At 44.0% G+C, this 26,080-nt stretch overlaps 1 protein-coding gene across 7 annotated transcripts in view; it reads right to left on the minus strand.

Annotated features, from left to right (window-relative positions):
• PRR5 (proline rich 5) overlaps positions 1–26,080 on the minus strand; it is a 121,090-nt gene that overhangs the window by 38,864 nt on the left and 56,146 nt on the right. For all 7 annotated transcript variants that reach the window (XM_040439154.1, XM_040439149.1, XM_040439150.1 and 4 more), the window contains one exon: positions 12,311–12,424. In XM_040439154.1, coding sequence (XP_040295088.1) covers positions 12,311–12,424 — 114 coding nt within the window. The remainder of the gene's footprint in view (positions 1–12,310; positions 12,425–26,080) is intronic.

Here is a 26,080-nt window from a genome sequence, read left to right on the forward strand (position 1 = left end):
TCGATGGTCTATCTTCAGGATAGGTCATCAATATGAGATTGGTGAGGGTCTGACTCCTGGGATCTCAGCTGTTTCAGGAGGCCCAGGAGCCATTTGACAGCGTCTGTGCTTGGCATTGCAGCTCAGCCCCTTCATTTGAATGGGAATGAGCGGCGACTAGGCCATGTGATTGATACATGTACCGTCACACGACCTAGGAACAGGGCTATGCACTCACAGAGCTCTGGGTTCTCTTCACAAAGCTGATTGGCCGGGCTGTTGGGAGTCGGACCTCCACCGATCTCATATTGATGAACTATCCTGAGAATAGACTATGAATATGAAAATTCTGGAAAACCCCTTTAAGTTTTATTTACGTGAAATGAGAAAACCACTTTAATATGCAATATACAACATATTTCCAAACAGGTCGTAATGCAACAATGTAGCAAGTGCAGAACATCTAGTGTTTTCTAGGACCCTTATGTGATCGCACACACATTTAGTGGTAGATATCACATTTCACTGGTGTCACATTCCTCTCCTGTAATGGGGTTTGTTCAACCAGAGTATGTTGGAGGCAGGGGCGTCGTTAGGTCAAAACATTCGGGGCTTGAGCCCCGGATGTTTTGTCCAGTGCCCCGAATGTTATGCTGGCCTGGTAGCATTTTTATTTGGCTATTCCAGGGCCCTTTAATATTGATTGGACCTGGGCAACCCACCACAGATCATCACCCCACCCCCCTTGTACTTGTTCCGCTGACCCGCTACTTGCGGGCTGCGCGGGCATGATTTCAGTCACTTCGGTGCACAATCCAGTCCTGCGGTGCGTGATCCCGCGAGACCCGCCGCGGGAGGTCACGGGTCTCACGGGATCACGCACCACAGGACGGGATTGCGCACCGAAGTGACTGAACTCATGCCTGCGCAGCCCGCAAGTAGCGGATCAGCAAAAAAAGTACAAAGAGGGGGCGGATGATCTGTGGGGTTGCCCAGGGTCCCATCAATATTAAAGGGCCCAAGCAAAGATTTCTGCAGTGGTAAGTAAATGAAACATAACAGATATTGGAAAGTTACCGAATGTTGTATTATATATTGACTGCAGTACTGCACTTCATTTGCGTAAACCAGAACACCCCTTTAAGCATGCCTTTAATGTGCAATTTCAACACAGTGGGCTTCTGCCCCGGATGTTTTCAGACCCTAGCAATGCCCCTGGTTGGAGGTATACATCAGGAGGGTTTCTCGATGTACTGTATTCTTCTGCTGGATGGCTCCAATGCATGTCAATGTGTATTAACATAATGGCATAGGCTTCCATCTTTAAAAAAAAGGTTAACCTGTTTCTGACTGCCCATAGATTTGATAATAATGGCCAGTCTGTGTTCATCCCTTCCAGGACATTCCAGAATGTCCTTGCAGAGTTGGCAGCTGCATTGAGATCGTGGAGCTGCTGGAGTGGGAGCCTGTTGTCCCCATGGAGAAGACAGAGATGTTTTTTTACTGCACCAATGTGCTCTGTGCACACAGATAAGGCAGAGGTGATGCCTCTTCCTGTGATTGTTGGGTCCCAGGTAGCTGTATGAGCTGCTGGGTCTTAGCAGTCTCATATTAGCTCTGTATGTCAGGAGGCTGTATTTCCACTGTAAATATTTTTGAAAAATAAAAAAAACTTTAAAAAGGAAATTAAAAACAAAAATACTATAATATAAATGGCATAAGATAACCACCTTTGTGCAGTGGCAGCCCAGAAGGAACGAGAGGAGCATGAGAGTGGTAGTGGCTCTGGCAAGAATGAGTGCACACATGGATCACAATGTCAATCCTCCTCAATACCCCTTAGGCTAGGGCTACACGGCAACATGTGTCATGCGACATTCATATCTCACCAATGTTGCTCGACATTCATTGTAATGATACTCTATTGTGTCACACTGCGACTGTCACAGTAGCAAAAAATACATCCAAGAATTTCTTGGCGACCGTTGTGTCGCAGTCGCAGTATTTCGCAGTGCAACACCATTGACTAGGATTACAAAAAATGTTGCGCGACATTGGTGTGACATGAATGTCGCGCGACACATGTGTAGCCCTAGCCTTAGGGCCGTGAAGTGACAGGGGGGCACACCTTTTCTTCCCTCCAAGGCACACCCTGGTTTTGGGGATCCTGCCCCTGGCAGGGTGCAAGGCAGGAGGGTGGATGCAGATGAAATGGCCGGTGGATGGTGCCGGAGTCTATAACCAGGTCAGTGGTGGGAAATAAATAAGTCTGTTTTTACATAAAGTGCAGAATAGGAGTAGTAGTATATCCAACAGTATCAAAGCACAGCAGGCAAGCAAATCACAGTGCAATTCTTCCTCAACAGGAATGTATGAATAGCAACAATGATGAAGTTGTGGTATTTCTTCTCTCTATCCTTCTTAAATCCCTCTGCAGAACCTTAGGCTCACAATGAGGTTCTTGTAAATCTTCTGTAATTCCTGGACTAAGGGGCACAGGTTAAGAAATGGCTGGCCAGACCCTCTCAAACTGTGGAAGGTTGCACTGGCAATATTTCTCCTCACAGCAGCAAAGTCTCTATCAGCCTTAAACAAGCACAGTACCTTTTGCTGACTGGCTCCAGTGCACAGCCTTGCGAATTCTGGACCTTCTAATCTTCCTTTTCTTTCTCTCTCTGGAGCACTTTGGATAACTCTGCTTCCTTAACTGTAGCTGTCTCAGAGATGATGGTTCTCTGGGACCTAGGCTCAGTCCTGAGGAGCAACTACATGTAGGTCCTCTCTCCTCCTCAGTTAGCACTCAGTTTCTACTGACCAGGAGATAGACATAGCTCAATCTCCTAGCAACCTAAACGGTTATTAACCCTGACTTATCCATACAATACTACTGAGTCAAAAAACAACAAATCAGAACATTTCAATTAACTATATAACAGTATAACAATCCACCTTTTGCAGATACCCAGTTACCCTGTTCTGGGGTACTGCATTTACATCAATGAAAAAAGAAGCAAAAATGTATATAACCAAACACAAATAAAAGTTACAGCTTGAAGCTGCACATACAAAAAGAAAAATAGAAAATGTGTCTCGTCAGGAAGTGGGGTATATGCCACAGCCTTAAACTGTTGTAAAAAGATACATTTTGTGGGATGTCTCTGTCACGGATGGTGATGCAGGAAGCTGGAGCTTATAAATAAACATCCGACTGGCTTGATCACAAACTAAGGAGCATATGGGTGAGCCCTATAAAACCCCTAGAGCTCTCCCTGAATGCTATGCCCATGCAAAGGTCTTTATGGTAGACGATTGCATGCCCACGTACCTTATACTGTGTGACACCTGAAAACCCTATAATAGTGAGGGGAAACGACCACCAGCTCCCTGCACTTAATACGGACGGAGTCAGGGTCACCTAGAATCAAGCCAGTAAGGAAACACAAATAAAGGAAAAGGACTTATCTGAGGAATCAGCAGTAGGAGCCTCCAGCAGTGAACAACTCATCCAGGAAGAAGTATAAACCGCAAAGTGAGGCAGTATGGGAGGGAATATAAAGGGAGACAATTAGTGTAAATAGGTGACAGCTGGGAGAAGGAAAGGAGATGACAAAGTGAAACTAAAACAAAAAACCTCATGCAAGAGGTAGAGAAGAACGTCTAACAGACCTTCTCACAGAACTGGCGGTGACAGTACCCCTCCCTCTACAGGTGGACTCCGGACACCCAGAGCCCACCTTCTCAGGATGAGACCTATAGAAAGCCCTGATGAGACGAGTGGCCTTAATGTCCGCCACTGGGACCCACATCCTGTCCTCAGGACTATAACCCTCCCAATGAATGAGGTACTGGAGAGAACCGCGGATAATGCGAGAATCCACAATCCTAGAGACCTGAAATTCAAGATTACCATCAACAACAATCGGAGGAGGAGGCAAAGAGGAGGGTACAGTGGGTTGGACATAAGGTTTTAATAGGAACCTGTGAAAAACATTAAGGATCTTCCAAGTCTGAGGAAGATCAAGACGGAAGGCAACGGGATTGATGACGGACAAGATCTTGTAAGGCCCAATAAACTTAGGACCCAACTTCCAGGAGGGAACCTTCAGTTTGATATTCTTTGTAGACAACCACACCAGATCACCCACATTCAGGTCTGGACCAGGCACACATCTCTTTTCCGCCACATGCTTATATCTCTCACTCATCCTCTTTAGATTACCCTGAATCTTTTGCCAAATAAATGACAAAGACGAGGAAAATCTCTCCTCATCAGGTAAACCAGAAGACCCCTCTCCAGAGAATGTCCCAAACTGCGGATGAAACCCATATCCCATATGCACCAAAAAATGGTAACTTATCAGAGGACTCCTGGCGACAATTATTTAAAGCAAACTCAGCAAGGGACAAAAAAGAACACCAATCCTCCTGATTCGCCGCCACAAAACAGCGCAGATATGTCTCCAGATTCTGATTGACGCGTTCGGTCTGACCATTCGACTGCGGGTGAAAAGCAGAAGAGAACGACAACCCCCAAGCGAGAACAGAAGGCCTTTCAGAATCTGGAAACAAATTGCGTGCCCCTATCAGAAACGATGTCTGAAGGAATGCCATGCAATTTAGCAATGTAATCAACAAACGCTTGCGCCAGCGTCTTAGCATTGGGTTACCCAGGAAAGGGAATGAAATGCGCCATTTTGCTAAAATGGTCCACTACTACCAGAATCACAGTCTTCCCCGAGGAACGAGGCAGGTCCATAATGAAGTCCATGGACAGATGCGTCCAAGGACGGAAAGGAATGGCTAACGGATGGAGAGAACCCGATGGCCGTGAATGAGGGACCTTGGCACGAGTGCAGGTCTCGCAGGCTGCCACAAAACCCTCAACCATCTTATGAAGAGCCGGCCACCAGAATCTCCGAGCAATGAGATCCACTGTGGCTCTACTCCCCGGGTGCCCAGCAAGGACAGTATCGTGGTGCTCCTTAAAAACCTTGTGTTGTAAAGCGAGAGGCACAAACAACCTCCCAGGGGGACAAAGATCAGGAGCCGCTGCCTGGGCTGCCTGAACCTCTGCCTCCAAATCAGGATAAAGAGCAGAGACGACCACCCCTTCAGCCAAAATGGGACCCGGGTCTTCAAAGTTCCCCCCTCCCGGGAAAACAACGTGACAGGGAATCCGCCTTCACATTTTTAACCCCAGGGCGGAATGTAACAACAAAATTAAACCTAGAAAAAAACAAAGACCATCTGGCCTGTCTCGGGTTCAGACGCTTGGGTGATTCCAAGTAGGCCAGATTCTTATGGTCTGTAAACACAGTAATAGGGTGTCTGGCTCCCTCTAACCAATGGCGCCATTCCTCAAAAGCTAATTTTATGGCCAACAACTCCCTATCTCCCACATCGTAATTTCTCTCTGCAGAGGAGAGTTTTCTTGAGAAAAAGACACACGGTCGCCATTTGGCAGGAGAGGGACCCTGAGATAAGACCGCACCCACACCCACCTCAGAAGCGTCCACCTCAACAATAAACGGTAGAGAGACATCAGGTTGTACCAAAATGGGAGCAGAAGCAAAACTCTCTTTGATAGTAGAAAAGGCTTTAAGCGCATCTACCGACCACAAAGAAAAATCTACCTCCTTTTTAGTCATATCAGTGAGTGGCTTAACAACAGAGGAATAATTCAAAATGAACTTTCTGTAATAATTGGCAAAACCCAAAAACCGCATCAGTGCCTTCTGATTCTCAAGAAGCTCCCAATCAAGCACAGCGCTGACCTTCTCAGGGTCCATGCGAAGACCAGAAGCGGAGAGAAGAAAACCAAGAAATTGAATCTCCGGAACCGCAAACACACATTTTTCCAGTTTAGAGTACAATTTATTATCCCGCAGAATCAGCAAGACCTGACGTAGGTGGTCTCGATGAGTCTTGAAATCAGGAGAAAAAAATCTAAATGTAATCTAGATACACCAGTACAAATTTCCCCATTAAATGATAAAAAATGCTGTTCACAAAATGTTGGAAGATGGCCGGAGCATTCATCAAACCAAAGGGCATAACCAAATTCTCGAAATGAAGGCCGTCTTCCATTCGTCCCCTTCCCTGACCCTGACCAGGTTGTATGCCCCTCTTAAATCCAACTTAGAAAAAACTTTAGCCCCAACAATCTGGTTAAACAGGTCCGGGATCAGAGGAAGCAGATATGGGTCACGAATCATGATACGGTTCAGCTCCCTGAAATCCAGACAAGGTCTTAAAGAACCATCCTTTTTCTTAACAAAAAAAAAAACAGCGGCAACAGGTGACTTCGAGGGTCGGATGTGTCCCTTTCTCAGGCTCTCAGAGATATAAGTACGCATAGCGACTCTTTCAGGTTGGGAGAGATTGTATAAACGTGATTTTGGCAGTTTGGCGCCTGGGATGAGATTAATAGGGCAGTCGTACTCCCGGTGCGGGGGCAACTCCTGGACACCACTCTCGGAAAACACATCCGAAAATTCAGAGAGAAAAGATGGCACAGTCTTGGTAGAAACCTCTGAAAGAGACGCTGTGAGGCAATTTTCTCTGCAAAACTCACTCCAACCATTTATTTGCCTTGATTGCCAATCAATGGTGGGGTTATGTTTAGTGAGCCAGGGTAGCCCCAACACTAGAGGAGTAGGTAATCCGCTTAAGACGAAACATGACATATCCTCAACATGAGCGTCACCCACAGTCAAACGGATATTGTGAACTATATCCTTTTCCAAAGTGCATACCTGGAAACAATGCGTTATTGCAAATTGATTATCAATGAGATTGACAGCTGCTCCACTATCTACAAAAATCTCACAAACAATGTTCTTGCTGTCTAGCGCCACCCTGGCAGGTAGGAGAAAATGGGAACTACAAGTAAACGGCAAACCTTCAATTTCCGCATCAACCTTGCCAATAGTAGCAAATGGAAAGTTTTTAGAGGGTTTTTTGCTTTTTGTTTTTCTTGTATTACCCTCAGAAAACTCCATGAATCTCCTAGAGGGGCAAACATTAGCCAAATGATTTATACCCCCACAACAGAAACAAACCCTCCTCTGAGAGCTGAATTCTCTACTATCAGAGACAAGCAAACCCAGCTGCATGGCCTCCTCCTCAGAGGGGACTGAGAGAGACTGAGACCCCTGCGCACTGAATGAGACAGCCCCACTGTCCTTGGACTGAATATGACAGGAAGGAGTAGTCTTCTCTCTCTCTCTAAGACGCCTGTCAAGACGAACAGCTAGAGACATGGCAGATTCTAATGAGGCTGGTCTCTCATGAAAAGCAAATGCATCTTTCAATCTTTCCGAAAGACCATGGAGTCGGAGTGCAGCATCATTCCAACCAGTATCAGCTGCCCATCTCCGAAAATCTGAACAATATATCTCTGCAGACTGTTCATGTAAAATGTAGAGCAGATAACCAGTGGCACTACACCAAACCTAAAATTGTCAGGATGCGACTGCCGAGGAGTGGTGCCTCACGGAGGTGCTCAGCTTGTAGCTGCAGTGAGCATATGTGATAAAAAGAAAAAGAAAACAAAACGAGCGGCACTCACCGTTGATAGGCAGGTAACTTTATTCCATGGCAGGAGGGGGGTGCAAGGGTTGCAGATACAGCAGCAAATAAGCAACAGCCGTTTCGCGCGTGTATGCGCTTCTTCTGGCTTTCCAACACTGAAGAGGTCACGGCACCTTCTTATAGTGCACAGGAAGCCGCATCATCGCAGTAATTTGCTTAATTACTAAGTAATCAACACCTGGCCTCTCAAGAGGGAGGGCAGGGATTACAGTCAGGCGGGACCTCTTCAATGATGTAAGGTGCATATGTGAACATACATAAACCAATAAGAACAAATCAAATTACGAAAATACAATAAGCAAGAGTGGTTCATTACAAAAATACGCTCATATCTATTTTTTCTATTTTCGTAATTTGATTTGTTCTTATTGGTTTATGTATGTTCACATATGCACCTTACATCATTGAAGAGGTCCCGCCTGACTGTAATCCCTGCCCTCCCTCTTGAGAGGCCAGGTGTTGATTACTTAGTAATTAAGCAAATTACTGCGATGATGCGGCTTCCTGTGCACTATAAGAAGGTGCCGTGACCGCTTCAGTGTTGGAAAGCCAGAAGAAGCGCATACACGCGCGAAACGGCTGTTGCTTATTTGCTGCTGTATCTGCAACCCTTGCACCCCCCTCCTGCCATGGAATAAAGTTACCTGCCTATCAACCGTGAGTGCCGCTCGTTTTGTTTTCTTTTTCTTTTTATCACATATCTCTGCAGACTGTTTACCCTGGCATAAAAGACGCAGTTTAGATTCAGCCAGAGCAATACGATCCGGGTCATCATATATCTGCCCCAGGGCTACAAAAAATTCATCCACCGATCGGAGGGGCCGTGCTCCCACCGGCAGCGAAAAGGCCCAAGACTGAACGCTATCCCTGAGCAGCGAGATGATGATCCCCACCCTCTGCTCCTCATCACCAGAGGAATGGGTAAGTAGGCGAAAATAGAGTTTGCAAGCCTCTCTAAAGTGAACAAAATTCTCACTACCCCCGGAGAACGTATCCAGAAGCGAGATCTTAGGCTCGGAACAAACTCCATGAACGCCAGCAGAATCGGTCACCTGAAACTGAGACACAGTTTTACGGAGATCTGCTACCTCCAGCGAAAGACCTTGCATGCGGTCAATCAAGGCTGAAACCGGATCCATGCTTAAGACGGTTATGGCGGTTTATAATGTCACGGATGGTGATGCAGAAAGCTGGAACTTATAAATAAACATCCGACTGGCTTGATCACAAACTAAGGAGCATATGGGTGAGCCCCATAAAACCCCTAGAGCTCTCCCTGACTGCTATGCCCATGCAAAGGTCTTTATGGTAGACAATTGCATGCCCACGTACCTTATACTGTGTGACACCTGAAAACCCTATAATAGTGAGGGGACACGACCACCAGCTCCCTGCACTTAATACGGACGGAGTCAGGGTCACCTAGAATCAAGCCAGTAAGGAAACACAAATAAAGGAAAAGGACTTATCTGAGGAATCAGCAGTAGGAGCCTCCAGCAGTGAACAACTCATCCAGGAAGAAGTATAAACCGCAAAGTGAGGCAGTATGGGAGGGAATATAAAGGGAGACAATTAGTGTAAATAGGTGACAGCTGGGAGAAGGAAAGGAGATGACAAAGTGAAATCAAAACAAAGAACCTCATGCAAGAGGTAGAGAAGAAGGTCTAACAAACCTTCTCACAGAACTGGCGGCGACCGTCTCTGTATGAAATATCGGAGCAGACATCACTGTTCACAGGTAGGAGAGGAATACAGACATATTCCAGACCAGTGGAAGCCAAACAACCATTTTTTGGGTGAATGGGTCTTATGGATGCTATTTCAAGGTATAGAGAAAATGAACGCTGCAAACGCAGTGTGAATTCATCCTAAGCATTATTACAGTACTACAAACATCTGAATGCAAAGCAGCCCTCTCGCCAGCCTTCCAGACAACACAACATGTACACGATTCAGATCTGTCTGCAGCCCTGACAATGCCAAGGAGCTGTGGTACGTAGCTGTAGGTTGCTGCCAAGTCTAACTGGCATCCTATTACGAGAGCCATTTATCCACTGTGTGAGATTACTGGTAAATAAAATACTGTAATATATACTCAAAAACAGATGGAGAAGGAAATATGTATAGAGCAGAGCTGAATTTGTCATTTTGCACAACTTAACGTGACATCACAGTTCCCTGTCTGTTGTTTTACATAGGACTGCAGTTAGGCAGACTGCATTATCTTATCACAATGTAGACACAATTCAGTCCAGATCGGTTAGGATGGGACTACATGGCAATCTTGGGTGTAACAAAGGTTACATGACCAATTAGCAGTGCAGTAATGACCTCACAAGTTGCCTAGACTGCAGAATCCCAAAATATCCGACAGTGCTGCTGTCACAGCAACTTGCAAGTCACGCTGCAACCCCATTCAGTTCAATAGCTTCAGTGCTATACAGCGATTGTTGGTCGTGCGACTAGTTTTGCGGCCAAAATTGCCCCAGCCTAACATGACAAATTCAGCTCTGCTACATCAGTCTGGTTTTAACTGAGCGTGTGCATTGGTCTCCAGTATGAAGCTCATTTTCGTAGTTATTCAGACTTGAATGGTGAGGTTTTGACTGCTTGGATGTGAGGGGGAATGGTCTATAGATAAAGAAGAGCAAACAGAAGTATTACGTTGCACTTTGCTCCATAATCATAGCTGTGTAAGTTTTATTTATGACTCCTTGCCCATTGCCAGCAGATTAGAAGGGGCTGAACTTTGACCTTGTGAAGGGTTAGGTCTGTATGTAAATCTGGTCAAAGCTCAGAGATCACTAAAAAGATCATAAAAACCAATTCAACTACAAACGTTCATCAGTGATGCCCTACAATTAACTTACTTAAAGGGGATGTCCACTTAGGAACAACCCCTGTCCATATGCCCCGCTCAGAAGTGAGAAACAATGTATTAGGGTACAATCAGACAGTAAGGTTTCCTGACGCAGTTTTGGGAGTCAAAACCAGGAGTGGATTCCAAAAAAGTAGTAGAAGTCATATCTGTTCTTTATATTTTCTCTATTTTTATGATCCACTCCTGATTTTGGCTTCCAAAACTGCATCCAGAAACCCATGGCCGTACCCTTACATGATCTCCTACTGGCCTCCATGGGCACCATGTACTGTACTATACCCTGCAGGGAGAAGTATAGAAACGCAAGACACTTCATCCAGAAATCATGGCTGATCACTAGGGTCTCTAGCATCTGGACCCCACGTGATCAGCTCACCATCGAGGGAAAAATGAGCTTTACATAGTTACATAGCCAAGAAAGGTTAAATGGCTGAGTGGTCAAGCAATACTGAAAGCCCTGGCAGGTAACAATCGTTATCTAGCCTTATCTAGCATAGGGCAGAACCTGGAGATCACCTTCCTCTACCCCGACCAGTGAAGCTGGCCAGCTGACATTCTACATATTTTAGGGGTTTTCCACGTGATATAACTTAAGGCTACTTTTACACTCGTGTTTGGTGCAGATCCGTCATGGATCTGCACAAACGCATCCGTTCAGAAAATACAACCGCATGCATCCGTTCAGAATGGATCCGTTTGTATTTTCTTTAACATGGCCAAAACTGATCCATCTTGAACACCATTGAACGTTAATGGGGGACGGATCCGTTTTCTATTGTGCCATACTGTGTCAGTGAAAACGGATCCGTCCCCATTGACTTACATTGTGTGTCAAGACGTTTGGCTCAGTTTCGTCAGACGGACACCAAAACGCTGCAAGCAGTGTTTTGATGTCCGCCTCCAGAGCGGAATGGAGACTGATCGGAGACAAACGGATGCATTCTGAGCGGATCCTTTTCCATTCAGAATGCATTAGGGCAAAACTGATCCGTTTTGGACCGCTTGTGAGAGCCCTGAACGGATCTCACAAACGGAAACCAATATGCCAGTGTGAAAGTAGCCTTAAATCGATGTTTCAGCTCCTTACCATTTTTTAGATATCCAGTTTTCTATCTATCTATCTATCTATCTATCTATCTATCTATCTATCTCATATCTATCTATCTATCTATCTATCTATCTATCTATCTATCTATCTATCTATCTATCTATCTATCTATCTATCTATCTATCTATCTATCTATCTATCTATCTATCTATCTATCTATCTATCTATCTATCTATCTATCTATCTATCTATCCATATAACTATCTATCTATCCATATAACTATCTATCTATCTATGTATCTATCTATCCATATAACTATCTATCTATCTAATATCAATCTATCTACCTGTCCATATATTGATCTATTTTCTATCTCTTTATCTTCTACTATCTCGCACTCTATCGCTACATATGAAATAAACGATAACTTTTATATAACAAAGCAGCGCATATAACTAGGAAAATGTTACCGTTCCCTTATTTGAGTTTCTTTTCAGAATACATGTTACAATCGGCTGATTAACAATTCCTTGATGTAACATCATTATCACGTTCGCTTCATCCAGCTGCACAAGTGATCCTAAAATACATCCCCCCAAATAAATCCCCCTCTTCTCTAAAACTGGACCACCTTGCCATGAATTGCGCCAAACTCATCTACTCCGAGAGTCTGTATCCCTCCCTCCTATAACGTTGGGTCATTACCGCAGACGCAGGAAGGGTTCACGTTATATCCAAGATTTCCTACTTAAGCAGCACTCTACATATTTACATGCATGAAGACATAACGCTTTGATTTGGGTCTTACCTGTTCCAAGTGGCGTTGGACCCAGCTCGCTTTTGTTGCGTCCCTCGCTCTTCCAAGGCTGCCTGCTCTCTCTTGCCCAGGTCACTGAGGCTAGGCGAACTCATGAATTTCGACCTGCGGAGAGTCCTCATGGTCAACGTGAGTTTGAGTATTTGCTGATGACAGATTACACTGCGAGCTCCCACGCTTTACATCAAGAGAAAAAAAAAAAAGAGGCAAGGCAATGTGACAACACAGCCCCGAGGCAGGAACAGACCATAGTAATGCTCTCCACTCCTTCCAAACCTCTGCATGTTCCAGATGTCACATGTACTGCTGTCCTTCTATGGAACAAGCCAGCGGTTGGCTCCTCTGAGGCACTAGGGCCAAGGTGTGATTGCAACCCCTAGAGAAGCCCCTGGCCTGCACTGTTCTCAGGGTCTTCAGTCACAGGAGGCGAGTTCCTGACTCTTTACAAGTTTTTTTTTTAAAGTGACGAAAGCTCAGACGAAAGAGAAGAGGAAGAAAAAAAAAGTTTCACCACCTCAAGAGAGAGCGCAGATGTGGAACACTTTTACAAAGTGCACACAACTTGGCTTCTTCACAGAGAACCAGCAGATGCTCTGCAGCCATGAGATAAGCATGAGAAGGAGAGAGGAGAAACAGAAGATCAGGACAATAGACACAGAAGAGTCCGAGGAGAAGCAGGAGGCTGGCTGCAATGGGGGAAAGTGGCCCATATTCAGTGCTGCAGCCCTGGAATTTACATTTCAATAGTGAATGGGAATATACGCTGGGAAATCATGCAAGAGAGCAGATTTACTTAACCTCTTCAATCCCTGGAAAGATCTACTGTACTCTAAAGAACAAAAATCACAAAAAAAGAAAATGTGTCATCTTTCCTTGTCCTTTACTTAGAGTGAATCTGTCACCATGAAATGCAGTGTAATCTGCAGGCAGCATGTTATAGAGCAGGAGGAGCTGAGCAGATTGATATATCATTTGGTGAAAAACAGTAAAACTTGTCATTTATTCATTTAAAGGGGTTGGCCCATCTCACACATCGCTAGGATATGTCACCAATGGCAAATAGGTATGGGTCCCATAGAGGTGAATTGCGAGGTGACCGCGCTTGCTCGGCTCTTTTCCGAACTTCCACAGAAGGGAATAGAGAGCATGTCGCACATGCGTAGTGCACTCTCTGCGTGGCTCTGTTCTAGAGATAGGTGCGGGTCCCAGAGGTGGGACCCCCACCTATCTGACATTGGTGGCATATCCTAGCGATTTGTATGGATGTATGAGATGGGCCAACCACTTTAAATCTCTTCTTTTTGCGGCCATCTTATCAATGACTGACAGCCTTCACTGAATAAATGTGCATACTTAGATAGCTGTCAGTCACTGATAAGCCCAACCACTTGGCCTCTGACCTCAGAAACGGCAGAGATTTAAATGAATATGTTACAAGTTTTACTTAAAGGGAATGGTCACCATTGAACACCTTTTTTTATCTAAAGTTCAAATCCCCTGGACAGGGCCGTAACTACCATAGCGGCAGACCATGCAACTGCTATGGGGCCCAGTCTTAGTTGGGATTATCTCTTCTTCTGGAGGTGAAAACTTGGTAAGGACTCTACCCTCTAAAGCAGGCATCCTCAAACTGCGGCCCTCCAGCTGTTGTAAAACTATAACTCCTCCCACAATGCCCTGATGTAGGCTGATACCTGTAGGCTGTTCGGGCATGCTGGGAGTTGTAGTTTTGCAACAGCTGGAGGGCCCCAGTTTGAGGATGCCTGCTCTAAAGGAACAACTTTTAGCAAATGTGGAAAAAATGGCCCAAGAGTCATTGAAAAGGATTTAGGCAGAAACCCTTCTGTCATGTGGGAAAGGGGGAGGGGGGGTGTTGGTTTGATCCTTGCTATGGGGCCCTTAGTTCTCTATGAGAGATATAACACATAACATTCAGAATGCCTGCAGCTACACTAGGGGGAGCTTAGGAGCTTACTGCATACTAGTTATACATAGTACTGTTTATGGGTCACCCTGGCTGGCACTGTTATGAGGGAGTTCTAGCTGATATTATTTCTGAGGGTTCTCTAGCTTGACACCCCTATATGCAGGAGCAGTGACGTACATAGAGAAGTAAGGGCCCCATAGCAAGGATCACACCTGGCTTCCCACACAGGACAGAAGGATTTCTGCCTAAACCCTTTTCAATGACTCTTGGGCCATTTGTTCCTTTAGAGGGTAGAGTCCTGACCAAGTTTTCACCTCCATTAGAAGAGGAGAAAATCCAACTAAGACTGCCCCCCCCCCCCCCCCCCTATTGCCCTCCACCCCATAGCAGTCGCATGGTCTGCCGCTATGGTAGTTACGGCCCTGGTGAACATTCTCTATATAACACTATAGAGACAAAATCCCGGTGGAGGACATCATAGAAGAACAGGTGGAGAACCATCAATCACCTGCATCATGGGTTTGGTTGGATAGAGCAACAGGAAGTGCTACATACAGGATGGAAACCAGAGTGATTGGTTTACATGGTGGAAACGGGTCCGGAGACTCCAGAAACGGGTCCGGAGACTCCAGAGGTACATTAGGTAAGCAACTACATGAACATGTCTGTTAAACACCATAGTAATCCCAGAAAACCCCTCAGTGATTATGACAAAGATACCAATAATTCAGATTAGAAATTTTCCTGACATATCAGTGTCTAACAATTTTCCATATTATCTCTCCAGCATCATCAAAATGTACCCAAAGTCACCCAGGAGCCCTGTCTAAAGATCAGTGAGCATCCAGATGGAGGACTCTGGCCAGTACACATGCACCACCATCCTGGACTCTGAAGCGCCAGTCAGCAAAATTATCTACAATCTGGCAAGTAAGGAAATATCATCACTGACACTATGCTGAATATTAAAGGGGTGTTCCAGGACTTAGACATGGGGGGGCGGGGGACAGACAACCAACATCGACAATTATCAGCTGTTTCGGCCAGCCATGCCAAAAACTATAAAGTGGACTGAAGGCTCCATCCATCACGCATTGTGGGAGCTGAGCAGCTGTACCCTGTGGATAGCGGGCAACTTGTAATAAACCGGAATAGCCCTTTAAGCCCCATAGCAGTGGCATGGTCTGGGCCATCTGACACCAGCGGGGGATAGTTTAAGAGAAGCATGTGAAACACCATAAGGGTATAATGACAGGAGACTGATAATAGGATCTGTTCCCAAACTCCATCCAGGGCTGACATGTCAGTAGATCACTGATACGTCTTCTTTTTTATTTCAGCGTCTGCGAATCCCGGAGGAAAAACATGAAATCTAAAGATTCTCTGGAAAAAGAGCCCGTAGAAAGGCGAAAAGTCAAGCACGGCCCTATACTGCTGTCACTTGTCAGCAAACCCCCACAAAAAAACTAAAACATCCCCAAAAACATTTCTTTCTCCTACTTTCCCTGAAAAAAATCCAGAGTCCCCCTCCATAAAAGAAAAATTCCCAAACCTACCCCCCCCCCCCCCCCCAAAAAAAAAAATCTTACTGCAGCATTTATTTCCTTTTCTTTCTTTACTTAAACCTACTTAATGGGGTTTTCTGAGACTTTTTAACTGATGACCTATTCTCTATACATCTTATCATACTCGGATCTGAGACCCGGGGTCCCCACCAATCAGCTGTTTGTGAAGTTCCATTCATCTAAACAAATGAATGGAACTGATTTTCAGTGACAGAAATTTTCTTAGGGTGAAGGGTAACTCCCCAGAGTGGCATTACCACCTTTTTGCGCCCCTCTACTATCTCCTATGGTTGATTCTGTGTCATCATGTGTATTTATTCCCAGGTCCTGCATAATGTGTATTTGTATTTTTGATTTTATGACTGTTAAAGTGTAATGTGCCTGGTTCTCCAGCAGATGGTGGCAACAATGGCAGAGCTAGTTTACCTAGAGTGGAACCTTCTGTCCATTCTAGCCTTCTCTAAAGAGGGAGGAGTTTTAGTTAGTGCAGAGCAGTTGAACTTACCCCCTGCATGGGGAAGGCAGCAGGCCCTCGTCCCTGCTGGACGAGTCCTGCTAGAGCCAGCCAGAGTACCTTCAACTCTGCTGTAGCCGGAGGCCAAAGCTGAATGTCTCCAGAGTCGTAAGTACAGATCCCTTGAATAAAGACAAAGATAAAGATACAGAGAAAGATAAAGATAGAGTCAGACTACAGAAAGCTAAGTTCAGCAGAAAGGAAAAGTTTCTATTTAATCCTGATAGCACAGCAGAGATAAAGAGAGCACAGATGTAGCAGAGCCGAATGTGTTTGCCTGCCAGAATTTATGCTAAAACCTGCTGGTGACCAAGATAAAGTTGGAAGACTGTTTTTTGATGCAAATTTATTCAAAGTAAAGCTGTAATCAACTTTATTACAAGTCTGGACTCCATTCTTTTCATCATCCCCTTCATTAACTCTTCACCCTATTTGCACTGCTTTAGCCTGGGGTTCCAGAATATACAGGTAAGAGCACCGTGACACTTGCGCAGCCACATCTAAAGGGACACCATAGGCTACCCTTACAGCACTTTGGCATTCATACACCTGGGTACCATCTACTTAGGGGGACTCCGTCCCTCGTTGCTGAAATGCAACTGGCGTCACAACAAAAACTCTTATAACACATTAAAGGGACCCCTGGCACCCCCTCCTCTCATGGGGAGCACGCTGTCCGTTTTTCACGTTGCAAAAGCACCGTAAGGATAAGTTCAGACTGTGATTTTTCAACAGATTTTTCGGCACAGAAAGCGCATCAATTCACCTTCCATTGATTTCGATGGGAAAAACCATCTGGTAATTCATACGGTATATTTTATTCTCTGAAAGCAGTTTGATAAAAATAGTGGTGTGGAAAAAAGAAGTGACATTCATTAACGCCTTAAGGACCTAAATCGCCGGTACTTTGCGCTCCAGGATGAGAATTCTCGTCCTGCGGTCCTTCCTCCTCCTTAAGTGCGGTGTCATGATCAGCGACAGAGATCCGGCTGTTACTGACAGCCGGATCCCTGCTGCATCCACCAGCATTGGTGATAACGCCGATGCCGGTGGATTAACCCCTCATATGCCGCGGTCAGCGCTGACCGGGGCATATAGGAGGTTTGCGCTACCTCTCCTTAGCCATCGGGTCCCCGTGCTGCGGTGGCGGGGACCCGATGGTTGCCATGGCAGCCCTAAGCCATTCCAAGGCCTTGGGGCCCGCATGTACGGAGGTCTATGAGGGCCAGCCCCCAGGCTGGGTCTCATAGGCAAACTATCAGTGTATTACAGATGTATTGTGCTGCATTGAAACAGGGATTGTTAATGTTGAAATTTTAATTTAAAAAAAAGCCCCTTTCCCTCAAAAAGAGACATATAAAATTGTAAAAAATATATAAAAAAAAAGAAAATGATATATTAGGCATCATCGCGTGTGTAACAACCTGCTCTATAAAAATATCACATGATCCACCCCGTCTGGTCAACACCGTAAAAAATAAAAATAAAAACTGTGCTAAAAAAAGCCATTTTTTGTCACCTTACATCACAAAAAGTGTCATACCAAGCGAAGTCATACCAAAAGTGTCATACCAAAAAGTCATACGCACCTCAAAATCATACCACTCTGTCACCTCATCCCGCAAAGAATGAGACCCTACCAAAGACAATCGCCCAAAAAATAAAAAAAAATTATGGCTCTCAGAATATGGAGACACTAAAACATGAATTTTTTTTGTTTAAAAAATGCTATTATTGTGTAAGACTTAAATAAACAAAAAAAGTTGACATATTAGGTATGGTCGCCTCCGTAACAACCTGCTCTATAAAAATACCTCATGACCTAACCCCTCAGGTGAACACCTTAAAAAAAGAAAATAAAAAGTGTGTCAAAAAAGAATTTTTTTTGTCACCTTACATCACAAAAAGTGTAATACCAAGCATACAAAAAGTCATATGCAGCATAAAATAGTGTCAATCAAACCGTCATCTCATACCGAAAAAAATGAGACTCTACCTAGGACAATCGCCCAAAAAATAAAAAAAACTTTTTTCAAAAATGCTTTATTATGTAAAACTGAAACAAACCAAAAAATTTTGTCAAATTTTGTATTATCGCGTCCGTAACAACATGCTCTATAAAAATAACACATGATCTAACCTGTCAGATGAACATTGTAAATAAGAAAAAATAAAAACGGTGCCTTGCCTCACAAAAAGTGTAATATAGAGCACCAAAAATCATATGTACCCTAAAATAGTACCAACAAAACTGCCTTATTATCCTGTAGTTACCAAAATAGGGTCACTTTTTTGCAGTTTCTACTCTAGGGGTGCATCAGGGGGTCTTCAAATGTAACAAGGCAGCTTAAAATTATTCCAGTGAATTCTGCCTTCCAAAAACCAAATGGCATTCCTTTCCTTCTGCGCCCTGCCGTGTGCCCGGTCAATGGATATCATCACGTATGGGGTGTTTCTGTAAACTACAGAATCAGGGTAATAATTATTGAGTTTTGTTTGGCTGTTAACCCTTGCTTGGTTACTGGAAAAAATGGATTACAATGGAAAATCTGCCAAAACTGTGAAATTCTGAAATTTCATCTCCATTTTCCTTTAATTCTTGTGGAACACCTACAGGGTTAACAAAGTTTGTAAAATCAGTTTTGAATACCTTGAGGGGTGTAGTTTCTAAAATGGGGCCATTTATGGGTGGTTTCTATTATGTAGGCCTCACAAAGTGACTTCAGGCCTGAACTGGTCATTAAAAAGTGCGTTTTGGAAATTTTCTGAAAAATTCTAACTTCTAACCCTTCTAACGTCCCAAAAAAAGAAAATGGAATTTACAAAATGATCCAAAAATGAAGTAGACATATGGAAAATATAAAGTAATAACTATTTTAGGAGGTATCACTATCTGTTTTAAAAGCAGAGAAATAAAAATTTTGAAGTTTCCGAAATTTCCATAATTTTTGTCAACTTTGGTATTTTTTTAATATTATAAATAAAAATAAAGTACAATATGTGACGACAAAACAATCTCAGAATGGCTTGGATAAGTGAATGCGTTTTAAAGTTATCATCACATAAAGTCACATATGTCAGATTTGCAAAACATGACCTGGTTCTTAAAGGGTTTCTACCACCAGATTTAGAGATTTTTCGCTGACTGACACTAGCGATCTGCTAGTGTCTGCACTACCTAACAGTGCTCTTGTGCCGTGCGCTTCTGTATTCGGCGCAGGCGCAGTGACTGTCGGACCGCTCCCTGCGCCGGCATCTTCACTGCGGTCCGACAGTCACTGCGCCTGCGCCGAATAAAGAAGCTCACGGCGCAGGTGCTGGAATTAGAGATGGAGTGAGGTTGGTTGTCAATGAAGAGGAGCGGGGCGGGCTGGAGGGACGCGGTGGGCGGCAGAAATAGTGAGTAGACGGAGCCTCTAGGTGCTGAAAAGACGCCCCCATAGCACCTAGAGGCTCATTTGCATATCAATAAAAGTATGTTTTTAAGCTTAACGGCAGCAGACAAAGGTGATACAAGAGCACTGTTAGGTAGTGCAGACACTAGCAGATCGCTAGGGTCAGTCAGCGAAAAATCTCAAAATCTGGTGGTAGAAACCCTTTAAGGTGAAAAATGGCAAGGTCCTTATTCTCTTAAGGGGTTAATGCAATCTGGCGCATCTACAGTAGTTCTAACTGTACAAACAACCAATGAGGATAATGAGTGATAGAGTCAGATAGAGAATAGACTTTATAATCCTTCATAATTATAATCTCCTTCTTTGTAATGGGCCACTTGAAGGCCGCAGGTTGTGCACCCCAGATCTAGGGTCTTCCCATAGCAACCAGCAAATGTCCACATTCATTTTAACAGTCGGTGCAGTCTGGCAAATGAAAGCTGAACACTGACTGTTTGCTAAGAGCAACTCTGCTTAAAAAAATAAAATATAATAATAATAATAATAATAATAATAATAATGATAATAATAATATATATATATATATATATATATATATATATATAGTCTTACATGAGGCTCCAGGAATGTGAGAGATTAGTGGAGATCAAAGGAAGGAATTGTGATATTGAAGGAGGAAATGGTCTGAATGGGTAAGGCCTGAGGTGAACCCCTACGTGCACACACACACATACTGTAGAGGTGCTGTGTACTGTCAGTGCATTACTAGAGAGACACATTTCACACCGTATCAGTGAAGACTTCCCATGAACATGTCTGTGAATAATAACTGTATGACTATCACAGTTCACCAGTGACTGGTGCGTGGACTATGGTCTGGTTTTGTGTCCCAGTTGTAGCAAAACAGCATAATGTACACCTCAGCTGCTGAAGAACATGATATATATATACTTGGGCTGCTGCAGAACCTCATAAAATACACCAGGCGCTTCAGAACCTCATAATATTTACTTCAGCCGCTGTAGAATATCACAGTACAAACCTCAGCTGCTGCAGAACATCACAATACACACTTCTGCTGCTGGAGAACATAATTGGGGTCATTTATCAAACTGGTATAAAGTAGAATTGACTTAGTTGCCCAGAGCAACCAATCAGATTCCACCTTTCATTTTTGACAACTCCTTTTGAAAATGAAAGGTGGAATCTGATTGGTTGCTATGGGCAACTAAGCCAGTTCTACTTTACACCAGGTGATATATGACCCCAAATATGTATACTTCAACTGCTACAAAACCTCATTATATATATTTCAGCTGCTGTAGAATATCACAATACAGATCTCAGCTGCCCCAGAACATTATAATACATACCTCAGCTGCTGGAGAACATACCATTTATAATTCAGCTGCTGCAGAACATCATAATAAAAACCTCAGCAGCTGAGCAACTTTATAGTACACACCTGAGCTGCCTAAGAACATCATAGTATATATCTCATCTGCTGGAGAACATAATATATATATAATTCGGCTGCTGCAGAACCTCATCGTATATACTTCAGCTGCTGCAGAACATCACAATACACACCTAAGTTGCTGCAGAACATCACAATACCCACCTAAACTGCTGCAGAACATCATAATACACATCTCAGCTGCTGCTGAACCTCATAGTACACACCTCAGCTGCTGGAGAAAATAATATACATACTTCAGCTGCTGCAGAACCTCATAATATACATCAGCTGCTGCAGAACTTCATAATCCACACCTCAGCTGCTGGTAAACCTCATAGTACACAATCTCAGCTGTTGCAGAACTTTCATAATCCACACCTCATCTGCTGGTAAACCTCATAATACACAACTCAGCTGCTGCAGAACCTCATATTATACACCTCAGCTGTTCCATGGGTTTTCTGTCGTGTCCACACCGTAATAAAAGTAGTTCATGCACTATCTTTTTGGGGTGCGGACCGTCGGATGCAGAACACAGACCCCATTCAAATGAATGGGTCTGCGTCTGTAGACAGCGGGCACACGGTCGGTGCCCGTACTTTGTGGACCACAATTTGCGGTCTGCAGCATGGGCACAGCCGTCGTGTGCATGAGGCCTTACCACATCTGCAAATTGACGGGCTGTCAGTCTTCCCATGGAAGAACACCGCAGTCTGCCTTTCCTCAGAACAGAGAGCAGTAGAATCCCAATTGATTCCCTAAAGACAAGACAGACTGTAAGGCTACATGCACACGAACGTTGTTTGTTTCCGTGTCCAGTCAGTTTTGTTTTTTTTGCGGATAGGATGCGGACCCATTCATTTCGATGGTCCGCAAAAAATGCGAACAGCACACCGTGTGCTGTCCACATCCGTATGTCCGTTCCGTAGCCCCGCATAAAAAAATAGAGCATGTCCTATTCTTGTCTGTTTTAGGCATTGTTACAATGGATCCCCAAAAAACGGATGGCATACGGATACGGATACGCAATTTGCAGACTGCAAAACACATACGGTCGTGTGCATATAGCTTTAAGAAGCATACTAGGTGGAAAATAACTGTTCACATCTCTGGGGTTTGTATAGAAATATCAGACTAAATTCTCTGTTTATCCCACAAGCCCTGAGCTCTGTAGACAGCTGCTGATTTTTAATGATTGCGAGAATAAATATTCATTTAGTGCTGATTTCAAAAATAATAAAATATTGATGTCACATAATACACAGGCACAGCCTCAGGGCTCATGCACACAAACGTATTTTCTTTCCGCGTCCATTCAGTTTTTTTTGCGGACCGTATGCGGAACCATTCATTTCAATGGGTCCGCAAAAAAAATACGGAAGTTACTCCGTGTGCATTCCGTTGCCATATGTCCGTATTTCCGTTCCGCCAAAAAATAGAACATGTCCTATTATTGTCTGCATTAGGTCTCATGCACACGACCGTATGTATTTTGCGGTCCGCAAAAAACGGATCCGCAAAAAATACGGATGACATCATTGTGCATTCCGTATTTTGCGAAACGGAACAGCTGGCCCCTAATAGGACAGTCCTATCCTTGTCCGTAATGCGGACAATAAGGGTCCATTCACGCGTCTGCAAGTGTTTTTTGCGGTTCGCAAATTGCAGATCCGCAAAACAAACACGTTTGCGTTCCGCATTTTGTGGACCGCACATGGCCGGCACATTAAATAGAATTGCCTTTTCGTGTCTGTGTCTGCATCTTTTCCGGCCCCATTGAAAATGAATGGGTCCAGATCCGTTCTGCAACGGAAGTGTAAATGGACCCTAATAGGACATGTTCTATTTTTTTGCTGAACGGAAATACTAACATTCGGAAACGGAATGCACACGGAGTAACTTCAGTTTTTTTCGCGAACCCATTGAAATTAATGGTTCCGTATACGGTCCGCAAAAAAACGGAACGGAATGAAAATACATTAGTGTGCATGAGGCCTTACGGACAAGTATAGTACTGTTCTATTAGGGGCCAGCTGTTCCTTTCCGCAAAATAAGTAATGCACGCGGACGTCATCTGTATTTTTTGCGGATCCGTTTTTGGCGGACCGCAAAATACATACGGTCGTGTGCATGAGCCCTTATCCTCAGCAGTAGCAATGTTCGGTACAAATCCTCAGCTCCTACGTACTAATGCATGGAGCCCCGGTTAATGTGACACACCGCTTTCAATTAACATTGGCCACGTTGTCATGCAGTGTCCCACTCAGTAATTTTATAAGATGGATGCATATTCCTGTAATTCCTTCTAACAGGCTGTTTTACACCTTGCATGTAAGCACAGCCAGTCACCCCTAGGTGGTGCTGGCATTACATATATAGATAGGAGTGCAAGGCAGAGTAAGTAGTTGGAGGAGGTGAGAGCAGTGAGTCAAGTGCAGCAGTTGAGACACAGAGCAGTGCAGCAAGGGCAACGTCAGTTTAGTCCACAGCCAAGTAAGGCTACCTCCAGAATCAGACCCAAAAAATCTCAGCCATACTGCAGAGTCAGACAAAAAGAGCTTGCTAACCAAAGCTAGGGCTGGACCTGCTGAATCTAGAAGCCAAGTAAGCTGACAAGTAGCTACTCCTCTGAGTTGTGCGCAGACCAAGGGAAGGCTTCAAGAGAAGAATACAAGCGACTCAGTGTGTTGAGAGAGTATAAGGAGAGACTAGTGGTGACAAGAGTGTGACCTCTGCCTATGGACTCCATTAGCACCCAATGTGAGACAGAAGTTAGCCTACAGTGCCTGTTCATACTGCCTCCCCCGATAAATTTTGCAGGCACAGATAGTACTGTCTCATTGTCTTTCAATGTAAATGATATACAGGGAGTGCAGAATTATTACGCAAGTTGTATTTTTGAGGATTAATTTTATTATTGAACAAGAACCATGCTCTAAATGAACCCAAAAAACTCATTAATATCAAAGCTGAATATTTTTGGAAGTAGTTTTTAGTTTGTTTTTAGTTTTAGCTATTTTAGGGGGATATCTGTGTGTGCAGGTGACTATTACTGTGCATAATTATTACGCAACTTAACAAAAAACAAATATATACTCATTTAAATTATTTATTTTTACCAGTGAAACCAATATAACATCTCAACATTCACAAATATACATTTCTGACATTCAAAAACAAAACAAAAACAAATCAGTGACCAATATAGCCACCTTTCTTTGCAAGGACACTCAAAAGCCTGCCATCCATGGATTCTGTCAGTGTTTTGATCTGTTCACCATCAACATTGCGTGCAGCAGCAACCACAGCCTCCCAGACACTGTTCAGAGAGGTGTACTGTTTTCCCTCCTTGTAAATCTCACATTTGATGATGGACCACAGGTTCTCAATGGGGTTCAGATCAGGTGAACAAGGACGCCATGTCATTAGATTTTCTTCTTTTATACCCTTTCTTGCCAGCCACGCTGTGGAGTACTTGGACGCGTGTGATGGAGCATTGTCCTGCATGAAAATCATGTTTTTCTTGAAGGATGCAGACTTCTTCCTGTACCACTGCTTGAAGAAGGTGTCTTCCAGAAACTGGCAGTAGGACTGGGAGTTGAGCTTGACTCCATCCTCAACCCGAAAAGGCCCCACAAGCTCATCTTTGATGATACCAGCCCAAACCAGTACTCCACCTCCACCTTGCTGGCGTCTGAGTCGGACTGGAGCTCTCTGCCCTTTACCAATCCAGCCATGGGCCCATCAAGACTCACTCTCATTTCATCAGTCCATAAAACCTTAGAAAAATCAGTCTTGAGATATTTCTTGGCCCAGTCTTGACGTTTCAGCTTGTGTGTCTTGTTCAGTGGTGGTCATCTTTGAGCCTTTCTTACCTTGGCCATGTCTCTGAGTATTGCACACCTTGTGCTTTTGGGCACTCCAGTGATGTTGCAGCTCTGAAATTTGGCCAAACTGGTGGCAAGTGGCATCTTGGCAGCTGCACGCTTGACTTTTCTCAGTTCATGGGCAGTTATTTTGCGCCTTGGTTTTTCCACACGCTTCTTGCGACCCTGTTGACTATTTTGAATGAAACGCTTGATTGTTCGATGATCACGCTTCAGAAGCTTTGCAATTTTAAGAGTGTTGCATCCCTCTGCAAGATATCTCACTATTTTTGACTTTTCTGAGCCTGTCAAGTCCTTCTTTTGACCCATTTTGCCAAAGGAAAGGAAGTTGCCTAATAATTATGCACACCTGATATAGGGTGTTGATGTCATTAGACCACACCCCTTCTCATTACAGAGATGCACATCACCTAATATGCTTAATTGGTAGTAGGCTTTCGAGCCTATACAGCTTGGAGTAAGACAACATGCATAAAGAGGATGATGTGGTCAAAATACTCATTTGCCTAATAATTCTGTACAGGGTGTAGTGCAACTAGTACTGCCTCCAACTATAAATTATATAGGCACAGGTAGGACTGCCTCCCTGCCTCCTCCTATAAATGATGCAGTAACAGACAGTACTGCATCCTTCTCTTCTAATGGTAAATGATATAGTGCAGATAGTACTGCCTCCCACTATAAATAATATAGGCACAGATAGTACTGCCTCCCTGTCTCCAACTATAAATGATGTACATAGGAACAGACAGTATTACATACTTCTTTTTCACTGTAAATGACATAGTGCAGATAGTACAGCCTCCCTCGATAAGTTACATAGTCACAGATAGTACTGCCTTTTTACTGTAAATGATATAGTAGTAGGTAGTACTGTTCCTTGTCTCTCCTGTAGAAAGGTGCAAGGGGCCGTCATTGATGGAAGGTATGTGTCACCGAGATTCCTGGCCTCGATGAGGTAAGAGCCAGTAGTTTTAAGTGTCAGCGGCAAGTAGTGCTGACTGACACTGTTTT

This window comes from Bufo bufo, chromosome 1, assembly GCF_905171765.1.
Source record: "Bufo bufo chromosome 1, aBufBuf1.1, whole genome shotgun sequence".
Lineage (NCBI taxonomy): Eukaryota > Metazoa > Chordata > Amphibia > Anura > Bufonidae > Bufo > Bufo bufo.